Consider the following 17,286-nt stretch of genomic DNA (forward strand, 5'->3'; position numbering starts at 1 on the left):
AAATGCTACATTAGCTTTCTACCTTAGCTCTTCTAGCCCCCTTCCTTAGGATAGTCTTCTTTCCTAGACTTCATCTCCACCACATCACTCCATAGCTACAAGAGCCTTCAAAATTGTCTCCATCTCCTTCATCCAGCTGCATCCGCTGCCATCCATGGAGCTCCTCTTCTCCATTTTGACGCAAGGAGCTCCATCAAGTGGTATTTAGAGCCATCCAAGCCTTGGTGCATCCTTCCTCTCGATTTGGGTAAGTTTTTGGATCCATTCTTGTGTTTTGCTTCCATTTCCGTCTTATTTCACTTCTTCTCCTTGTCTTCTTCAAGTTTTTCTTCCATTCTACCGATTGGCTTTGAGTTTACATGAATCTTCTTGATTCAAATTGTAGTTCTACTTGACTCAATGGTGTACATGTATTTTTAGCTTCCATTTTCTTGTTTCCAGCACTTTGTTCTTGTTTCCTTGCTATTTTCTTCATTTTAATTGGTGCATCTCTTTAATTTTCAGTTCATTATGTTGTGTTTTGTCTTAAGTCATGTTTAAATAATTTGTTTCATCTTCATTTTGATTCCATTGCTAAATTTTGCACTTGCTTGATGAGAACCAAGTCCTACATCACACAATTGAGCTATGAACTTTAAGTGATGCTTGTGGATGTGTAAGGCAAGGTCTCAATATTTTTTGTCCATTTCACTTATTGGATTGTTGTTTTGAGTGTTCTAGATGTTTTTCTATGATTCATGTTTGATTTTAGATCATAATAAACTTCATTCATCTTGAATTTCATAGAACATCTTGCAATTTCCGTGAGCAATTATGCTCTAGTTTTCTTTTCAGTTTTCATTGCACACACACCTACTGTTTGTGATTTATTTTGAACAAATGACTTGACCAAAATTTTATCTGATATTTTCCTCTTGAAACTAAGAGAAAGAAGAAAATGACAAAAAAATAATAATTCAAAAGTGTTCAGTACAAAAAATATGATAAATCTTTGAATCAGGGGTAGAAAATCCCGTTTTCTGGTCTGGCAGCTTCAGGATTTTCAAATTTTAGTGCGGTTTTTGGTGTGTTGGCAACTTCTTAAGTGCTCTTTGTTGTTATAATTGATTGCTTGATTGTGTACTTTACATTGCTATGAGTTTGCCTTCATTAGAAGTGGATTTTCTTCCCTCAATTTGGCACAAATTTGCAATGAGTACAGTGGCTATTTTGTGAGCAATTTTAGTTCTCTGCTTTTCAATTTTTCTATTCCATTCTAGTACTATTCTAGGTTCCTTTTGTTTGTGCTAGCCTTTACTTCTTGCCTTAATTTCTTGTCATTTCTTGGCTTTCTTTCAAGTCTTGTCTCATATTACTTCCATTTGGTTTAACTTCCTTAATTAGCTTTTCTTGTTTTATTCTTTGCTTCGTTCAAGTTTGTTGCCCTTGTGTTTACTATGATATTGTGGGGATTATGCTCTATAAATCATTTCTATGCTAGTGGTAGCATCTTAGGAGGTGGAGTTTAAGGTAGACTTTTAGTTTGCTTGATTTCTTGAGTGCTTCCTCCTTTTTGCTTCCAACTTGTGTGAGCTTTGAGCCATATTTCATTGTGATGTGAGTGCTAACATTTTGGATTGATATAATTTTTCTTTGCTATTTTTTTATCAGGTTGTGTTGCTATTTTGGGCAGAATCGTGATTGTTTTGGTGCTATTTTGAACCTCAATTTCGTTGCTAAGGTGCTTTACAAGTGCCTTAATTGGTGGTTGATCTTTGCTCATCAACAAGGAGGCTACAAGCCAAGCATATTGCTCTCAGATTGTCCACTTTAGACAGCACATTAGCAGCACATTTTGGAGTTTAATTGATGTTGTTTTAGCTTTATTTCATTCTTCCTTTTGCCTCTTTTGGACACCTTATTTGGTACCTTTTTTAAGCTCCCTTCATTTATGAAAATTGCTTCTTCTTAGCACCAAATTTGACACATTAAGTGGTCTTGGGTTGCTTCATTTTGAATACCAAATTAGTGCACCAAATCTGCTTTAAATTTTTCCATTGTAACTTGTGGCCTACTTAGGTGTCTTGGGGAGCAAAAGGTGTTCGATTTCATCTCCTATGTAGAACCTTTTCTTACCAATAGTGCAACGTTTTTAGTAGTAAATGTGTTAAAAGTTTCAAGTGCTTTCTCACCCGCTTCTTAGGCTGCATAATTAGACGTGTAGTGATTTAAAATTGTGAGACCAAAGTCTCTAAAATTCTGCCATTTAGGGTCCGTTTTTAGTGTCAACCTTTTTCGTTCTTTGAGTCTTGTTTGTTTGTGCTTAGTGACTCAAGTAATTCTATTTACTTAGCACTTAGACAATTGTGTGTTCCTTAAAACCTTTTGCAAATGTATCTTGGCAAGGATTAGCCTTGGTGCTTAAGAAGTCTTAAAGACTCACCTCGCCTAACTTGGAGGTCCACTTGTGCTTGGTTTCTTCTTCCACACTTTGTTCAAGTTTCTAAGTTCTTTCAATCACCACGAGCTCTAAAAGGGCTACTTGTGCTAGTACCTAATATTAACAACATGTTGATTAAACCAACCTCCATACAAGTGGTGATGAAGAGGTTGAGGTTGATCCTAGAGTCCTAAATAACATCTCTCAAGAGGTTAGGGACCTCAAAACTCAAATGGCTTCCATGCAAACCAATCTTCAACTAATTGCTAATCAACTTACCCCTTCGACCCGTAATCCACGTGCCTCTCCTAGGCCTTCTTGAGCTTCTTCAAGGCATGAGTATGACTATGAAGAAGAGAATGATGAGCACATAAACATTAGACAATCGCCTCATGTGAGAAGGTAAAGGCACATACCTCATCATCCCAAAGAAATCAAGATTGACTTGCCTCATTTCCATGGTAGGGATAATGTTGAGGCTTTCCTTGATTAGGTTTATAAAGAGGAGCAACTCTTTGAAAGTCATGTTGTGGAGGAAGAGAGGTGTTCGTCTCTAGCAACTCTTTGAAAGGCATGCTCTTAATTGGTGGACTTCCTTAGTTCTCCATTGGAAAATACAAAGATAGAGTGATATATGATGTCATTCCAATGGAAGCTTGTCACATTCTCTTGGAAAGGTCGTGGAAATTTGACCGCAAAACCACCCACAATGGCCACACTAATGAGATCACCCTCCTTCATAAAAAGAAAAAGTTTATGCTTCACCCTTTCACTCCTAGCCAAGTTTCTGGTGATCAAGCTCAAATTAGAGCTAGAAGAGAGGAAGAGAGTTCCAAGAACTCTACTTTGAAACCCAAGAGTGAGATAGGGGAATCTCCAAATTCCATTCCTAAGGTCATTTCTCATGAAGTACTTTTAACTCAAAAATCTTTGCTCAATATGTTTCATGAGGAACAACCTTCCTATCTCCTCTATGTCACTCTTCCCTTACTTGTCTTCCAAGTTTTTCATTTAAGGATTTACCTCCTTCTATTGTTGCTCTTCTTCAAGATTTTCAAGATGTTTTTCCAAAGGATATTCCTCATGAATTACCTCCTATTAAAGGAATTGAGCACCAAATTGATTTTGTGACTAGGGCTACTCTTCCCAATAAACCTGCTTATAAGACAAATCCAATTGAAACAAAGGAGATAGAGTCTCAAGTGAATGATCCTCTTGAAAAATGTTGGGTACAAAAGAGTCTAAGTCCTTGAGTTTTCCCCATGTTGTTGGTACCCAAGAAATATGGTAAATGGCGCATGTGCTATGATTGTAAGGCTATCAACAACATCACCATCAAGTATAGACATACCATCCCAAGACTTCATGACATGTCGGATGAATTACATGGAGCAATTATTTTCTCCAAAATTGATATCATAAGTGGCTACAATCAAATTCGCATCCAAAAAGGTGATGAATGGAAAATCGCTTTTAAGACCAAGTTTGGCCTTTATGAATGGTTAGTGATGCCCTTTGGCCTAACCAATGCTCCAAGTACTTTCATGCGCTTAATGAATCATGTCTTGAGGGGTTGTATAGGGAAGTTTGTTGTTGTTTATTTTGATGATATTTTAGTGTTTAGTAGGAGTTTTAGTGGTCATGCAGGTCATCTTAGGAATGTTCTTTCAATTCTTAGTGATGAGCAGAGGTTCGCAAATATTCGCCAGAATCATCGTGCTGAACAGTGGAGATGCTCGCGAACCATCCAATAGTTGATTTATTTGATGGAAATCGACCAAATACACATAGTGCAAGGCATAAACAACCAAGCTCTATTTATGGAACTTGGAATCTTACTGGCGAGGAAAATCTAGGAATTACTCTTGATGAAGGGTGAGCTATGACAAAAAGGGGATAATCCACACTCTCATTTATCAAAGCTGAACTATTACAATCGATGGTTTGCCTTCTATAGAATGAAGAAAGGCAAACACTAAAAACCCTAACAAAAGGGGCGTGTGAAGAGGGAAAGGAAACGTGACCAAAATAACCTAGCTAAGGGGAAGGATGCGTGAAGGGAATAGAAGGAAAACCCCAGCAGCTAAAGGTTGCAACTCTTGATGAACCCTAGATGTGCCTCTAAAAAAGGAAGGATGATTTAGATGCGTAGGTGATACGACAATGAGTGTTGGTGGATTAAGTTGTGTTTCAGGCTCATTCATAAGGTGCATGGAGAGAAGACTTCAGGTTGCAAACCCAGACAAAAATTAGCATGAACAACTTCTTCCACTAATGCTTTGGAGCGTGTACACGTGTTGAAAGCTTAAACAACGAATTGGCTTCTCGTGTCTACGTGTTGACTAGATTAGTGGTTGGCTGATTGGGCTGATAGAATGATCTTTGGCCAAAATAAATACAAGGAAAGTAATACAAACAACACTTAAGATGTGGGCCAAAATACAAGCCCAAGAAAATACTAATTATACCCCAAATCACTATTCTATACAATTATTTAAAAACAAACAAATAAAGAGAACTAAGAACTGGACCTAGGCGTTGGCCCAAGCTATAAGTGTACTCTTTTGTGTGGATAGTGTAGTTTTCTAAGGTTTTGTAGTCAACAAAAATGGGGTTCATGTTAACCTCGAAAAGATCACGGCCATCCAAGAATGGCCTATTCCTAAAAATGTTGGGGACATATGTAGTTTTCATGGTCTAGCAAGATTCTATAGAAGGTTCATACCCAACTTTTCCACTCTTGCTTCACCTTTGAATGAACTTGTAAAGAAAGATGTTCCTTTTGTTTGGGGAGAAAGGCAACAAAAAGCTTTTCATGAGATTAAGGCTAAACTCACTCAAGCTCTCATTCTTGCTCTTCCAAATTTTGAGAAAACCTTTGAGTTTGAATGTGATGCTTCGAGTGTTGGCATTGGTGCGATTTTGTTACAAGAAGGTCATCCCATTACATATTTTAGTGAAAAATTAAATGGGCCCTTGCGTAATTATCCCACCTATGATAATGAACTTTATGCACTTGTGAAGGCACTTCATACTTAGGAGCATTACCTTGTTTCAAAAGAATTCATCATTCATAATGATCGTGAATCTATCAAGTTTTTGAAGAGCCAACATAAGCTTAATAAAAGGCATGCCAAATGGATGGAATTCCTAGAACAATTCTCATACATCATCAAATACAAGAAAGGGAAAACTAATGTTGTGGTTGATGCACTTTCAAGAAGATACAATTTTCTATCCACCTTACGTTCTCAAATTCTTGGCTTTGACAATGTTTGTGAATTGTATCTTCAAGATCCATATTTCGCTCTCATCTACAAAACTTGTGAACATAAGTCCCAAGAAGGTTTCTATGTGAACAATGGGTATTTGTTCAAAGAAGGAAGAGTTTGTATTCCTCTTGGTTCGCATAGAAATCTTCTTATCTACGAAACACATGAAGGAGGATTTATGGGACACTTTGGGGTTGTTAAAACTTTAGCCATGCTTAAAGAAAAATTATTTTTGCCCCATGTGAGGAAAGAGGTCCAAAGATATTGCTCTAGTTGTATCACATCTTTACATGCCAAATCTACTACAATGCCTTCTAGCCTTTATACTCCTTTGCCTATTGGTTTCACCCCTTGGGAGGATATAAGTATGAACTTTGTCCAAGGACTTCTAATAACTTCCATCTATTTTTGTGTTTGTGGACCGCTTTTCAAAAATGACACATCTTATACCATGCCGCAAAGTAGATAATGCTAGCAATATAGCAAAGTTGTTTTTCAAAGAAGTGGTTTGTTTTCATGGTCTACCCAAAACCATTGTGTCTGATAGAGATAATGAGTTTCTAAGCCACTTTTGGAGAACTTTGTGGTCAAGGCTAGGGACCAAACTATCTTTTTCTACTACTTGTCACCCACAAACTGATGGGCAAGCTGAAATAGTCAATAGATATCTATCCACTTTGTTGAGGGTCATCCTTAAAGGAAACCATAAATCTTGGGATAAATATATTCCTCATATTGAATTTTCATACAACTGAGTGGTCCATAGCACCACCAAGCTCTCTCCTTTTGAGGTTATCTATGGTTTCAATCCTATCACACCTTTAGACCTGATACCATTTCCTACTTCTTTTGATTTCATCTATAAAGAAGGGGTATCTAAATCTAAGTTCATAAAGGATTTACATGAAAAGGTGAGAAACCAAATTGAAGCTCAAACTGGAAACTTTGTCAAATATCACTACAAGGGCAAGAAAGCTAGGAGTTTTAATGAGGGTGACTTAGTTTGGCTATATTTAAGAAAGGAAAGGTTTCTATATTTAAGAAAATCCAAACTTAGTCCCTGTAGTGATTGTCCATTCCAAATAATCAAAAAGATCAATGATAATGCTTATAAATTGGATCTTCTTGTTGATTATGGTGTTCAATTCGTATTTAATGTATCTGACTTGATTGCTTTTGTAGGTTCTGTGGATAATGATGAACATCAAGATTTGAGGACAAATCCTTTCCAAAGGGGAGCAGATGATGAGTCCATCCTGGGCCAAACTCTAGGCCCACATGCAACTCAAGGCCCAAGCCCAATTAAAGGCCCAATAACAAGATGCATGCTTAGAAAGATTCAAATGGGCTTCTCTCAAGATGGCCAAAATCATCATAGGCTTCAAATCTTATTTTCATGGGCTAACGAAGATGTCAAAATATGAGAGGATGCATGTTGGAGCATTAGAGTAGATTTTATTTTGGGTCAAATGTTAGGTGATGTGTGGCGATAAAAAAAAATCTATTTATTTTTTTATTACAATATACTTATAAAAATTTAGAGGCAAAATTTATACACTAATATATGATTATATTTAAAATATTCACATTTATATATATATATATATATAAATATATTTACAATACTATATATATCCTATATCCACATTGTTTAGTACATTTTATATTTCCTACACTAGAAGAGGAAGAAGGGTTATTGATTTACAGTTTCCCCCTCATATGCGGTTTATCAAACAAGTGGAGGGAAAAGGTTATGGATAGGATTCACTTGGACTATTGGGGGTAAATAAAAGGTAACTCTGATTTGTCCTTCGATGACAATCGGCGCGTTTAGAGCAAAGAGAAAAGTAATGGTAGAGTTTTCCGTTCCCTAAAATGTTACAGAATTATTTATTGCGTTGGTCTGCCATGCATTTCCCGGGGAAAACAACCACAATGTCAACGAAGAAGGGATCAGGCATGTTGGGAGCAGTCATCTATGATAAGGTTATAAAATTTTATTTTTCACACACAACCAAAAGTGGGGAAGTGAGACAAATATCACAAAAAAAAATACAACATATCATAATAAAATAAAATGAAATAAAAATTCTCCCAAATCCATGAAACTAAATTTAATCATACTTTATAAAGATATTGATTACTTTTGCAGTGACTAGTCAAGATAAATGAGCTCATGGCCAACAAAGTAACTCAAGAACATCTCATCTTGAGTAATACTAACTCGTTTAAATCCCTAAGGTCATACCTCCAACTACAATAATCAAATCTTTATTTATCATAAGTTTCATTTTAATATTAAACCATATAATTATATAAATAATTAAATAGATAGGATCAATGAATATAAATAAATAAAAAGGTCCAGTACATAACTGAAGATAAATATAAATAAGTAAATGAGAGTAAATATAAATTGAATAAATAGAACTAGTGCACAACTGGAGATGAATATAAATAAATAAATAGGAACGAGAACTAAATATAAATTAGAATAAGGTTTGGGACACCTCACTTAAAGGTAAAAATAAAATAAAATTATGAGGAGATAAGAAAAATTAAAAGTCAAAAGATAGAATGATAAATGTCTCCTTCCCTTACCTTAGGGATTGAAAAAAGGGTCTGAATAAATGCATGATTCAACTCTTATTTCTCCTTGGAGTCTCACTGTTTCGTTTCTTTTTTTTCTGATTTGCCTCTCTTTAACTCTCAGATCTCTCTTTTTTTTCTCCTTCCTTTGCTTCATATGACTTTCAATGAACCACCTCCATATATATAAAGGCTTGAACATTAAATTCATCTAATCTTTGCAGAGATTTGCAGTACAAAAGAATAGAATATCATTAACTGAAACTTTATCTCTTTTTGAACAATGTACTTGCACCATTTATTCCAAGATAAACTTGTATTATATTTGTAAACATAATTCTATTATAATGTTTATCTGATATATAATATATATATATATATATATATATATATATATATATATATATATATATATATTTCCCAACCATACCTAGGTACGCGGCACCAGACACACCCGCCAACCGCTTACCTTAACAGAGCCCCCCCCCCCCCCCCGGGGTTCATGAAGCACCCAACATGGCTGATAACCGCCCGCATCACCGTCCGCTATAAAAGATCCCAACCCCTGGTATGCGGCCCCAGCAAAGTCTCAGCTGCTTATTCGACCCAGGTCCCACCAGCCTCATACGTCACACCAAACACCCTCCCTGAGGAGCACGGCCCTCAGCAAGATCGAGGACCGCATACTCATAGAAGGCAATCTCACAAACTATGTGGTCCTTGGCGGCACCCTGGTGGTCGCCTACCCCGCGTTACTGACCGCCTACCCCACATTGCAAGTACCTTTCCACAAGACAGCCCAGATCTGTAACGTAACCATTCCGGCCAACAACATGAAACCACCCATCCACAGAGATCCTCATGACCGAGTACCGAATACCGTCAACCCCTGAAGGATCCCTTGGTAATTTCCCTTCTAAACACTGGATCCAAGAATAGCCAAAAAGGGGAATGTTGGGCTAGAAAAGCCCATTCCAAGTAGGACCCACAAGTAAAAAGGTATAAATAGCACATTGTTCCATGCATTGATTACGCATTAAATTATTCTGATACTCTGACATCACCAGTGCTGACTTAGGCATCGGAGTGTCTTTTGCAAGTCCCCTACTCCGCCCCTAGAATCCCTTTGAAGCAACAGAAGAGCAGCCGAGATCAGCTGTTTGAAGTCCTCAAGTGATTTGTGAATTACAACCTTTGGTCCCGTAAGAACATCTGGCGCCCACCGTGGGGCCGAAGAGTACTTCACAGATCCAAAACAACCACCCAGAAAGACAAGATGGTTTCCACGAGAAGCAAGACAATAGATGTCCCCCCGTGGTCCCAACTGCTGAAGTTGGGGACCCTAGACCAACATCAGAGATTTCCCGCATTCTGGAGGCCCAAGCCAGGATGCAGCAAGAGTTTGCAGAATACAAGAAAAGAAACGCAGATGAGATGGAAGCGTTGAGAGAGGAAAATTCCCGCCTTAGGCAAAAGATAGAAGCAGACCAAGCCGCTAGGGAGCCCTACCAACCTCGATCAAGGGTGGATATTCCCCCTCACTCAAAGGTCGATGCTCCTCCCCTTTCAAGAGTTGACATCAACCCAACCGAAGATGAAAGCGAATACAGATCCACCGGACCAACGATAGGTGGTAACTACAGCTCCTTCGCCTCGAAGAGGAACCGCCGCCACCCCTTCATAGACGAGATCACAGAAACCCCTCTGCCCCATAAATGGAAGGCACCCACTGTAACGTACGACGGCACAACGAATCCAGATGAGTTCGTATCTATTTATACCAACCAGGTAGGGTTATATTCCACTGACGATGTCGTTCTGTGTAAGTCGTTTTCAGTGGTCCTCAGAGGATCGGCTCTATAATGGTTCATGAGCCTTCCCCCTACACCATTGACTCCTTCACCACACTTACCACCACCTTTACCACCCAATTCGACACAAGTCGTCGCCACGACCTCACCACAATTGCCCTTCTCACCCTCAGACAGGAGGAGGGAGAACCTCTCTGAGTTTTTATCGACAGATTTGGCGCCATCGCCATGAAAATCAAGGACCTTACCCCCAATCTCATTTTGATGTACATGATGACCTCCCTCCGACCAGGACCCTTCGCTGATGAGTTAGCAATGTGCCCCCCCTAAGCATGCAGGAGCTTAGGAAAAGAGCATCCATGTTTATTAGAGTCGAGGACATGAGGCGATACCAAAGCAACGCTCAGACTCCCCCGGCGCGAGCCGACATCAAGAGACCTAACACAGAAAGTAGAAAATGACTTTCAAGGCACCGACCCCAACCAAGACGACCCTATGGTCATAACCATAGAAGTAGAAAACTTCGCAATCAAGAAAGTGCTCATCGACTAAGGAAGTTCTGTAGATATCTTATACTGAAAAACTTTCAACAAACTACAGATACCCCTAGCCGACCTCACTCCCCATAATGAACCCATATATGGATTCTCAGGCGAAAGAGTCCCAACAAAAGGATACATCGACCTCCACACAACCTTTGGAGAGGGTAGACAAACGAAGACCATACCCATCCGCTACCTAGTCGTGGAGGCCCACACATCCTACAACATACTTCTGGGAAGACCATCCATCAACGCCTTGGGAGTCATCGTATCCACCCCACACCTCGCCATGAAATTCCCATCCCCGCAAGGCGACATAATCACGGTACACGGCGATCAACGCACCGCCAGGGAATGCTATATAGCAAGTATAAAACTTCCCTACCCACCCTTGACAACCCACAACATCGAACACTCCCAGGCAAGAACAGCCTTGGCAGGAGACGACCTCGACCCTAGAATAAACTCTGAAGCCAGGGTCGAGCCCGTTGGGGACATAAGACAACTCCCCCTAGCACAGCAGAATCGATTCCTCCAAATTGGCACCACCCTCCCCGAGGGAGAGGAGCACCACATCGAACAAATCCTTAAACGGAACGCCGATCTTTTCGCCTGGTCCGCAGCAGATCTCCCTGGCGTACACCCCAACGTAGCCTCCCACAAGTTATCTGTCTTCCTCAACGCCAAACCTGTCTCCCAAAAGAAGAGGAAACTCGGAGAAAGCAGAAGACAAGCAGCAAACGTGGTGCTAGTAAAGAAACCCAGCGGCAAATGGCGCATGTGCGTAGATTACACAGACCTAAATAAAGCTTGTCCATGGGATGCCTACCCACTCCCCAACATCCACAGACTAGTCGATGGGGCTGCAGGACACGGGGTACTAAGTTTCCTTGATGCCTATTCCGGCTACAATCAGATACCCATGGCCGATGAAGACAAGCTTAAAACCGCTTTTATCACAGAGGAGGCCAACCTTTTCTATAAGGTCATGCCCTTTGGCCTCAAGAACGCTGGCTCGACGTACCAGCACCTGATGGATAGAGTCTTTCAACCACTCCTCGGCAGAACGGTGGAGGTTTACGTTGACGATATCATCGTCAAGTCCCCCAACCCCAAGCAGCACTCAGCAGATTTGGCCGAAGTCTTTCAGGCCCTGCGAACGTATAACATCAAACTCAACCCCGAAAAATGTACCTTCGGGGTCGACGGCGGCAAATTCCTCGGTTTCATGCTCACGCAACGCGGGATCGAGACAAACCCTGAAAAATGCCAAGCAATAATCGACATGAGAAGTCCAACAAATGTCAAAGAAGTGCAACGACTAGTAGGCAGATTAACCACCATCTCACGCTTTCTCCCCAAGTTCGCAGACAAAACCAAACCAATGATCAAGCTACTAAAGAAATCTGCCAAGTTCGTCTGGGACGAGACCTGCGAACAAAACTTCAACACTTTGAAACAGTAACTCACCACCCCCTCGATTCTCACCAAACCAGATCTCCACCTTCCCCTAGTGATGTACATCGCGGCATCTACGAACGCCGTTAGCTCCGCACTCTTCCAAGAGAAAGACAACACCCAACAGCCCATATATTTCACAAGCCGAATCTTCCAAGACCCGGAAACACGATACCATATGATTGAAAAGGTAGCCCTTGCACTGATAACTGCAACACGCCGATTACGCCCATACTTTTAATCCTACACAGTCATCGTTAGAACAGACCACCCTGTACAAAAAATCCTCCAGAAACCAGATTTGGCAGGACGGCTATCTTCTTGGGCCATCGAATTGTCGGAGTTCAATATCCGATATGAACCACACGGACCCATCAAAGCGCAATGCTTAGCAGACTTCGCCAACGACCTTCAAAACCAACCCCCCACCCAAGACACTTGGTGGACAATACATGTAGATGGCTCCTCGAACCCTCAAGGCGTCGGTGCAGGAATAGTACTGGAAGGCCCCGACGACATCCTTGTTGAACAATACCTCCGCTTCAATTTCAAAACTTCCAACAATCAAGCAGAGTACGAAGCTATAATAATTGGCCTCAATCTAGCACGAGACGTCGGTGCCAAGAAACTACTCTGCAAAACAGACTCCAAGCTCACAATGGGACACCTCAACGGCGAATACCAGGTCAAGGACACCATGCTCTCGCAATACTACCACACGGTAACCGCCCTCATCGAACACTTCGAGGCCTTCAAAATCGAACATGTCCCTAGAAGTAACAATACTAGAGCCGTTATCCTCTCCAAGCTCGCTAGCACTAAGAAGAGGGGGCGATACAAGTCACTTTTGCAACACACCCTGAGCGTACCCTCCATCGAACAAAATAATCAATGCCTCAGCATTACCACAACCGGCACCTGGATGGAACCCTTTGTCAAGTACCTAGAAGAAGGAACCACTCCAGCAAACGAAGACAAAGGATGGGCTCAAAAAGCGGCACGCTATACTTTAATTGAGGGAGAACTGTTCAGAAGAGGCTTCAGCAGACCCTTGCTCAAGTTCATCACACGCGAACAAGCCGAATATGTCATGCAAGAGATACACCAAGGGATCTGTGGCTATCACTCGGGCCCCAAAACCATGGCTGCCAGGATACTACGCGCCAGATACTTCTGGCCAACAATGGAGGGAGATTGCACCACACACGTCAGAAAATGCGTTTAATGTCAAAATACGGTCCCGTAACGCACGTACCCCAAGAAGAACTCCACCATGTGTCATCACCGTGGCCATTTTCCAAATGGGGGATGGACATAATCGGCCCCTTCGCACCAAGAAAAGGTCAAGTAAAATTCCTACTCGTCGTAGTAGATTACTTCTCCAAGTGGATCGAGGCAGAACCCCTTGCCACTATAACAGCCAACCAAGTGCAGCGCTTCGTCTGGAAGAACATCATCTGTCGTTACGGTATCCCTCACACTATCATAACTGACAACGGCCGCCAGTTCATAGACAAAGGCCTCACCGAATTCTACCGCAACTTGAAAATCACGCACATCACCAGTTCCGTCGAGCACCCGCAAACAAACGGTCAAGCAGAAGCTGCAAACAAAGTCCTCCTCGACCAACTCAAGAAACGACTAGACGGAGCAAAGGGGAAATGGCCAAACGAGCTTCTCGAAATATTTTGGGCATATAGATGCACGCCCCAATCGTCAACCCACGATGCACCATACACCCTTGTCTACGGAACCGATGTCGTGATTCCCGTAGAAATCAGACAACCATCCCTACGTCAGCGGCACCACAACCCACAATCAAACGACGACTACATGAATACCCATCTCGACCTCCTATACGAAGCACGAGAAAAAGCACGCATCCAAGACCTTGCGACCAAACTAAGAGCCGCCAGAAGATACAACTCCAAGCTCAAGCCGCGCTCTCTCCACAAGGGAGACCTAGTCTGAAGGATGGCCAGTAAAGCACGGAAACACGAAGGCAAATTTTCACCAAACTGGGAGGGCCCATTCCGTATACTAAAAGACGTCAGCAAGGGAGCATATCGTCTGGAGAAGCTTTCTGGGGAGTCGCTGCCCAACACTTGGAACATTTCCCATCTAAAATTTTATTTTAGCTAAACATTACTTGTAAATGGATGTACTCTTTCCTACCCTGGCATTTTTTCCCTAAGGAGGGTTTTGGCCAGGAAGGTTTTAATGAGGCATCCACCCACCAATATATTACAAGGAATCCATTACTCAAAATCTCGTCTATCGCAACTCCCACCCAGCCACTACTCTAAGAGCCGCTGGTCGAAATTAAGACTAACACTCCCAGCCACTACTCTAAGTGCCGCTGGTCAAAATTAAGACTAACACTCCCAGCCACTACTCTAAGTGCCGCTGGTCGAAATCAATTAAATTCCTAGCCACTAACCTAAGTGTCGCTAGTCGAAACTAAAATCTACATTCCCAGCCATTACTCTAAGTGTCGCTGGTGAAACCAAAATAAGTATCCTCAACCACTACTCTAAAAACGCTGAATGACAATACACTACAAGAAACCGTATAACAACACCAAAACGAGATATGTTAACTTAGGCACATCACACAACACAATTAAACAAATCACGGCACGTTGAAACCAACCACACGCATACGCGAATGAATAAACCTCAACTGAGAAAAAAATATCGCGATATAACGAATGAAAGCAAATATGAACAAACAAGCTTTTAATATTCATTTCCAAATCAAGTTACCACCATACAAGCTAATACATAACGACCCTCTCGAATTTACACAACAAAAAAGTACCCAGTCAACAACAAATCAAAATAAAGGTTCTCTTGACCACAAACTCCCACAACCACATTACAAACATTAAACATAAAGATCTCAGCGTCCTCGCCCCAAAGAAACTACGCTAACTACCTACTCCTCAGCTACGTCGTTCTCCCCATCAACAGCCTCGGCCTCGGCCTCTTCCTCCACACCTTCCTCGTTAGATACACGGTCATCACCAACGTTCATTGGAGTCGTCACCAAAGTCCCCTCCTCATCCCTTGCGGCCTCCCCCTCCTCGACCAGCACTTTCAACTTGCTAATCTCCGCCACGTCCAACATCTTATTATCATAGATATCCAAATTCATGTTGAAGCGGCAGTCAGTGACAAAGACCTCTTTATACAAAAACTCAGCCTGCCTCAATGCCTTCTCAAAACCCTTCACATATTCCGTGTACACAGCCTGCTATAAACCGCTAATCTCATCAGCTGCCTCCTCAGACTCTGCTTTCCTCCTCGCCTGCAACTCGCCCACCTCCACTTGCTTTAACTTCAATTTCTTCTCCGCAACCAACACCCCAACCTTCAACTTCTTCACTTCGGCCTCCAACTTTTTCTTCTCGTCATCCCAGTTGCGCTGATCACGCTCTACCTGCACCTTCAACGTAGCCAGCTCATCAGCCAGTTTCTTCCTGTCACCAGCAGCGATCTCTTCCTGCATCATCGCCGACAATCGGTGCCCCAATACAAGTCCACGTGACATATACTCATTTCAGGCCCTCATAATCAATCCAGGATCGGCGGCCTCAACAATTGAACCTTCGGATCTGTCAACTTAATCTCCACCCCCTTCCTCATCTGAACCTTTGCCTTCTCAAAACCACCCAAGTCCGGGTTGTTAGATCCACCAGGCGCAACTCCCCCAGTCTTGGCAAGAGCCCTCAACCTTTTCCTATCCTTTCCAACCCCCTTCAGCTTCGACACAGCCAGCCTTTTCGCAGCAGGACGAACCATCTCCACCACGGGACCATCCAAAGCGGGCGCCTTTGAAGAACCCTCCCCCTTCGAAGAAGCCGCCAGCTGATCCCTGATTTTAGCAAACAGATCTTCTGAAGCCCCCACTTTCTTAGCATAATGAGCCATCCAACCTGCAAAAAAGCAACACATTCAGATTAGTCCAACACGCGAACCCGTACAGCTACAAGAAAACATACCACAAACATCCCGCCCCGGATCATCAGTCAAATAGCAACAAACTATCCACTTCCCAGGGGCCCTAGGCGGCAATCTCTCCAAAGCTTCTACAACCCGCCTACTTGCTACATCCAACGTATCCTTAGACATCAACTCCCACTTGGTGGGCGAATTTGTCCAATACAACGGGAACCTCGCCGCACCCCCTCATCCAAATACCACGGCTGATTCCCCGCCTCCATACTCACACGGAAGAACCCATCTTTAAAATTCTTGAAAGATTCCTTGAACCCATCCAACACGCAACTCTTCGGTCTACCCACAAGTGACACCCAACTACACGGATCCCTCAGCCTCGTCACATAAAAGTACAAAAAGCTCTTGGCAGTCGGCTCCAACAAAAGTGCCCTATACAGCAATCTGAACGCTTGCAAACTACCCCAGTTATTCAGATGCAACTGGGTAGGCGCCACGTTCAATAACCTGAGGACACCCATCGTGAAGTTTTCAAACGGAAGCTGAACGTGCAACTTCACAAAAATGCATGAGTACACGTAAAAGAAGTCAGCAGTCGCCCCTCTCTGCCATGACATACACACTCCACGGCACTCACCCGCTCCACCCTCATCGTGTCCAGATCAAAACCCCTCTCAAAAAGATATATGTTATTCAACCAAGATCTAAGCAGCCGAGACCACCTATACTTCGAATAACAATTCCTCAGACCTTCGGCCACCCAACCGTACCCGTCCCGCTTCGGCCATAAGGACTCGGCGTGCTCACCAGGCGGATCCTTACGCACTTCCCTTTCCACCACAACGCGCAGCGACTCAGACGAACTATTGGTAAACTCCAACCTTAATTCTCCACAACTCGCGTCAGACTCCCCGGAATTAGAACCATGAGAAGAGGACGACATACCTTCACAAGAAACAACACGGTCACTGCACACGAATATCCTTAATCCCTAGTCGCTATCTCTCTTAGCGAATTCAAGGCACACAACGCAAGTATGAACCAACCACCAACCACGAGCCTTAAATACCAACCTTGCACCCTTTCACATCCCACGCGAAACAGTGCAAGCCCAAGGCCCAAACCCCTTCGAAAAACGCACCCTGACGCAGAACAGTGCAACCCAAACGTCACATCAATTCAATGCATCCTGACACCCCAGTAGCACCTTCTGACAGCCACCTACGAACTCATACT

The 17,286-nt window shown here is 42.3% G+C and overlaps 1 protein-coding gene across 1 annotated transcript; it reads left to right on the top strand.

The window, feature by feature from the left end:
- The first annotated feature begins 12,149 nt into the window (after positions 1–12,149).
- LOC114163480 (uncharacterized) lies at positions 12,150–13,316 on the top strand. Its single transcript, XM_028047790.1, has 2 exons — positions 12,150–12,281; positions 12,384–13,316. The coding sequence occupies exons 1-2, from the start codon at positions 12,150–12,152 to the stop codon at positions 13,314–13,316; spliced, it is 1,065 nt and encodes a 354-aa protein (XP_027903591.1).
- Positions 13,317–17,286: the final 3,970 nt, after the last annotated feature.

The sequence above is a fragment of the Vigna unguiculata genome, chromosome 9 (genome assembly GCF_037176805.1).
Source record: "Vigna unguiculata cultivar grain cowpea cultivar isolate G323 ecotype 2 chromosome 9, ASM3717680v1, whole genome shotgun sequence".
Lineage (NCBI taxonomy): Eukaryota > Viridiplantae > Streptophyta > Magnoliopsida > Fabales > Fabaceae > Vigna > Vigna unguiculata.

Coding starts and splice junctions, on each gene's coding strand:
- LOC114163480 (XM_028047790.1), top strand. CDS start 12,150: ATGTACATCGCGGCATCTACGAACGCCGTTAGCTCCGCACTCTTCCAA. Junction 12,282..12,383: donor GATACCATATGATTGAAAAG/GTAGCCCTTGCA, acceptor AAAATCCTCCAG/AAACCAGATTTGGCAGGACG.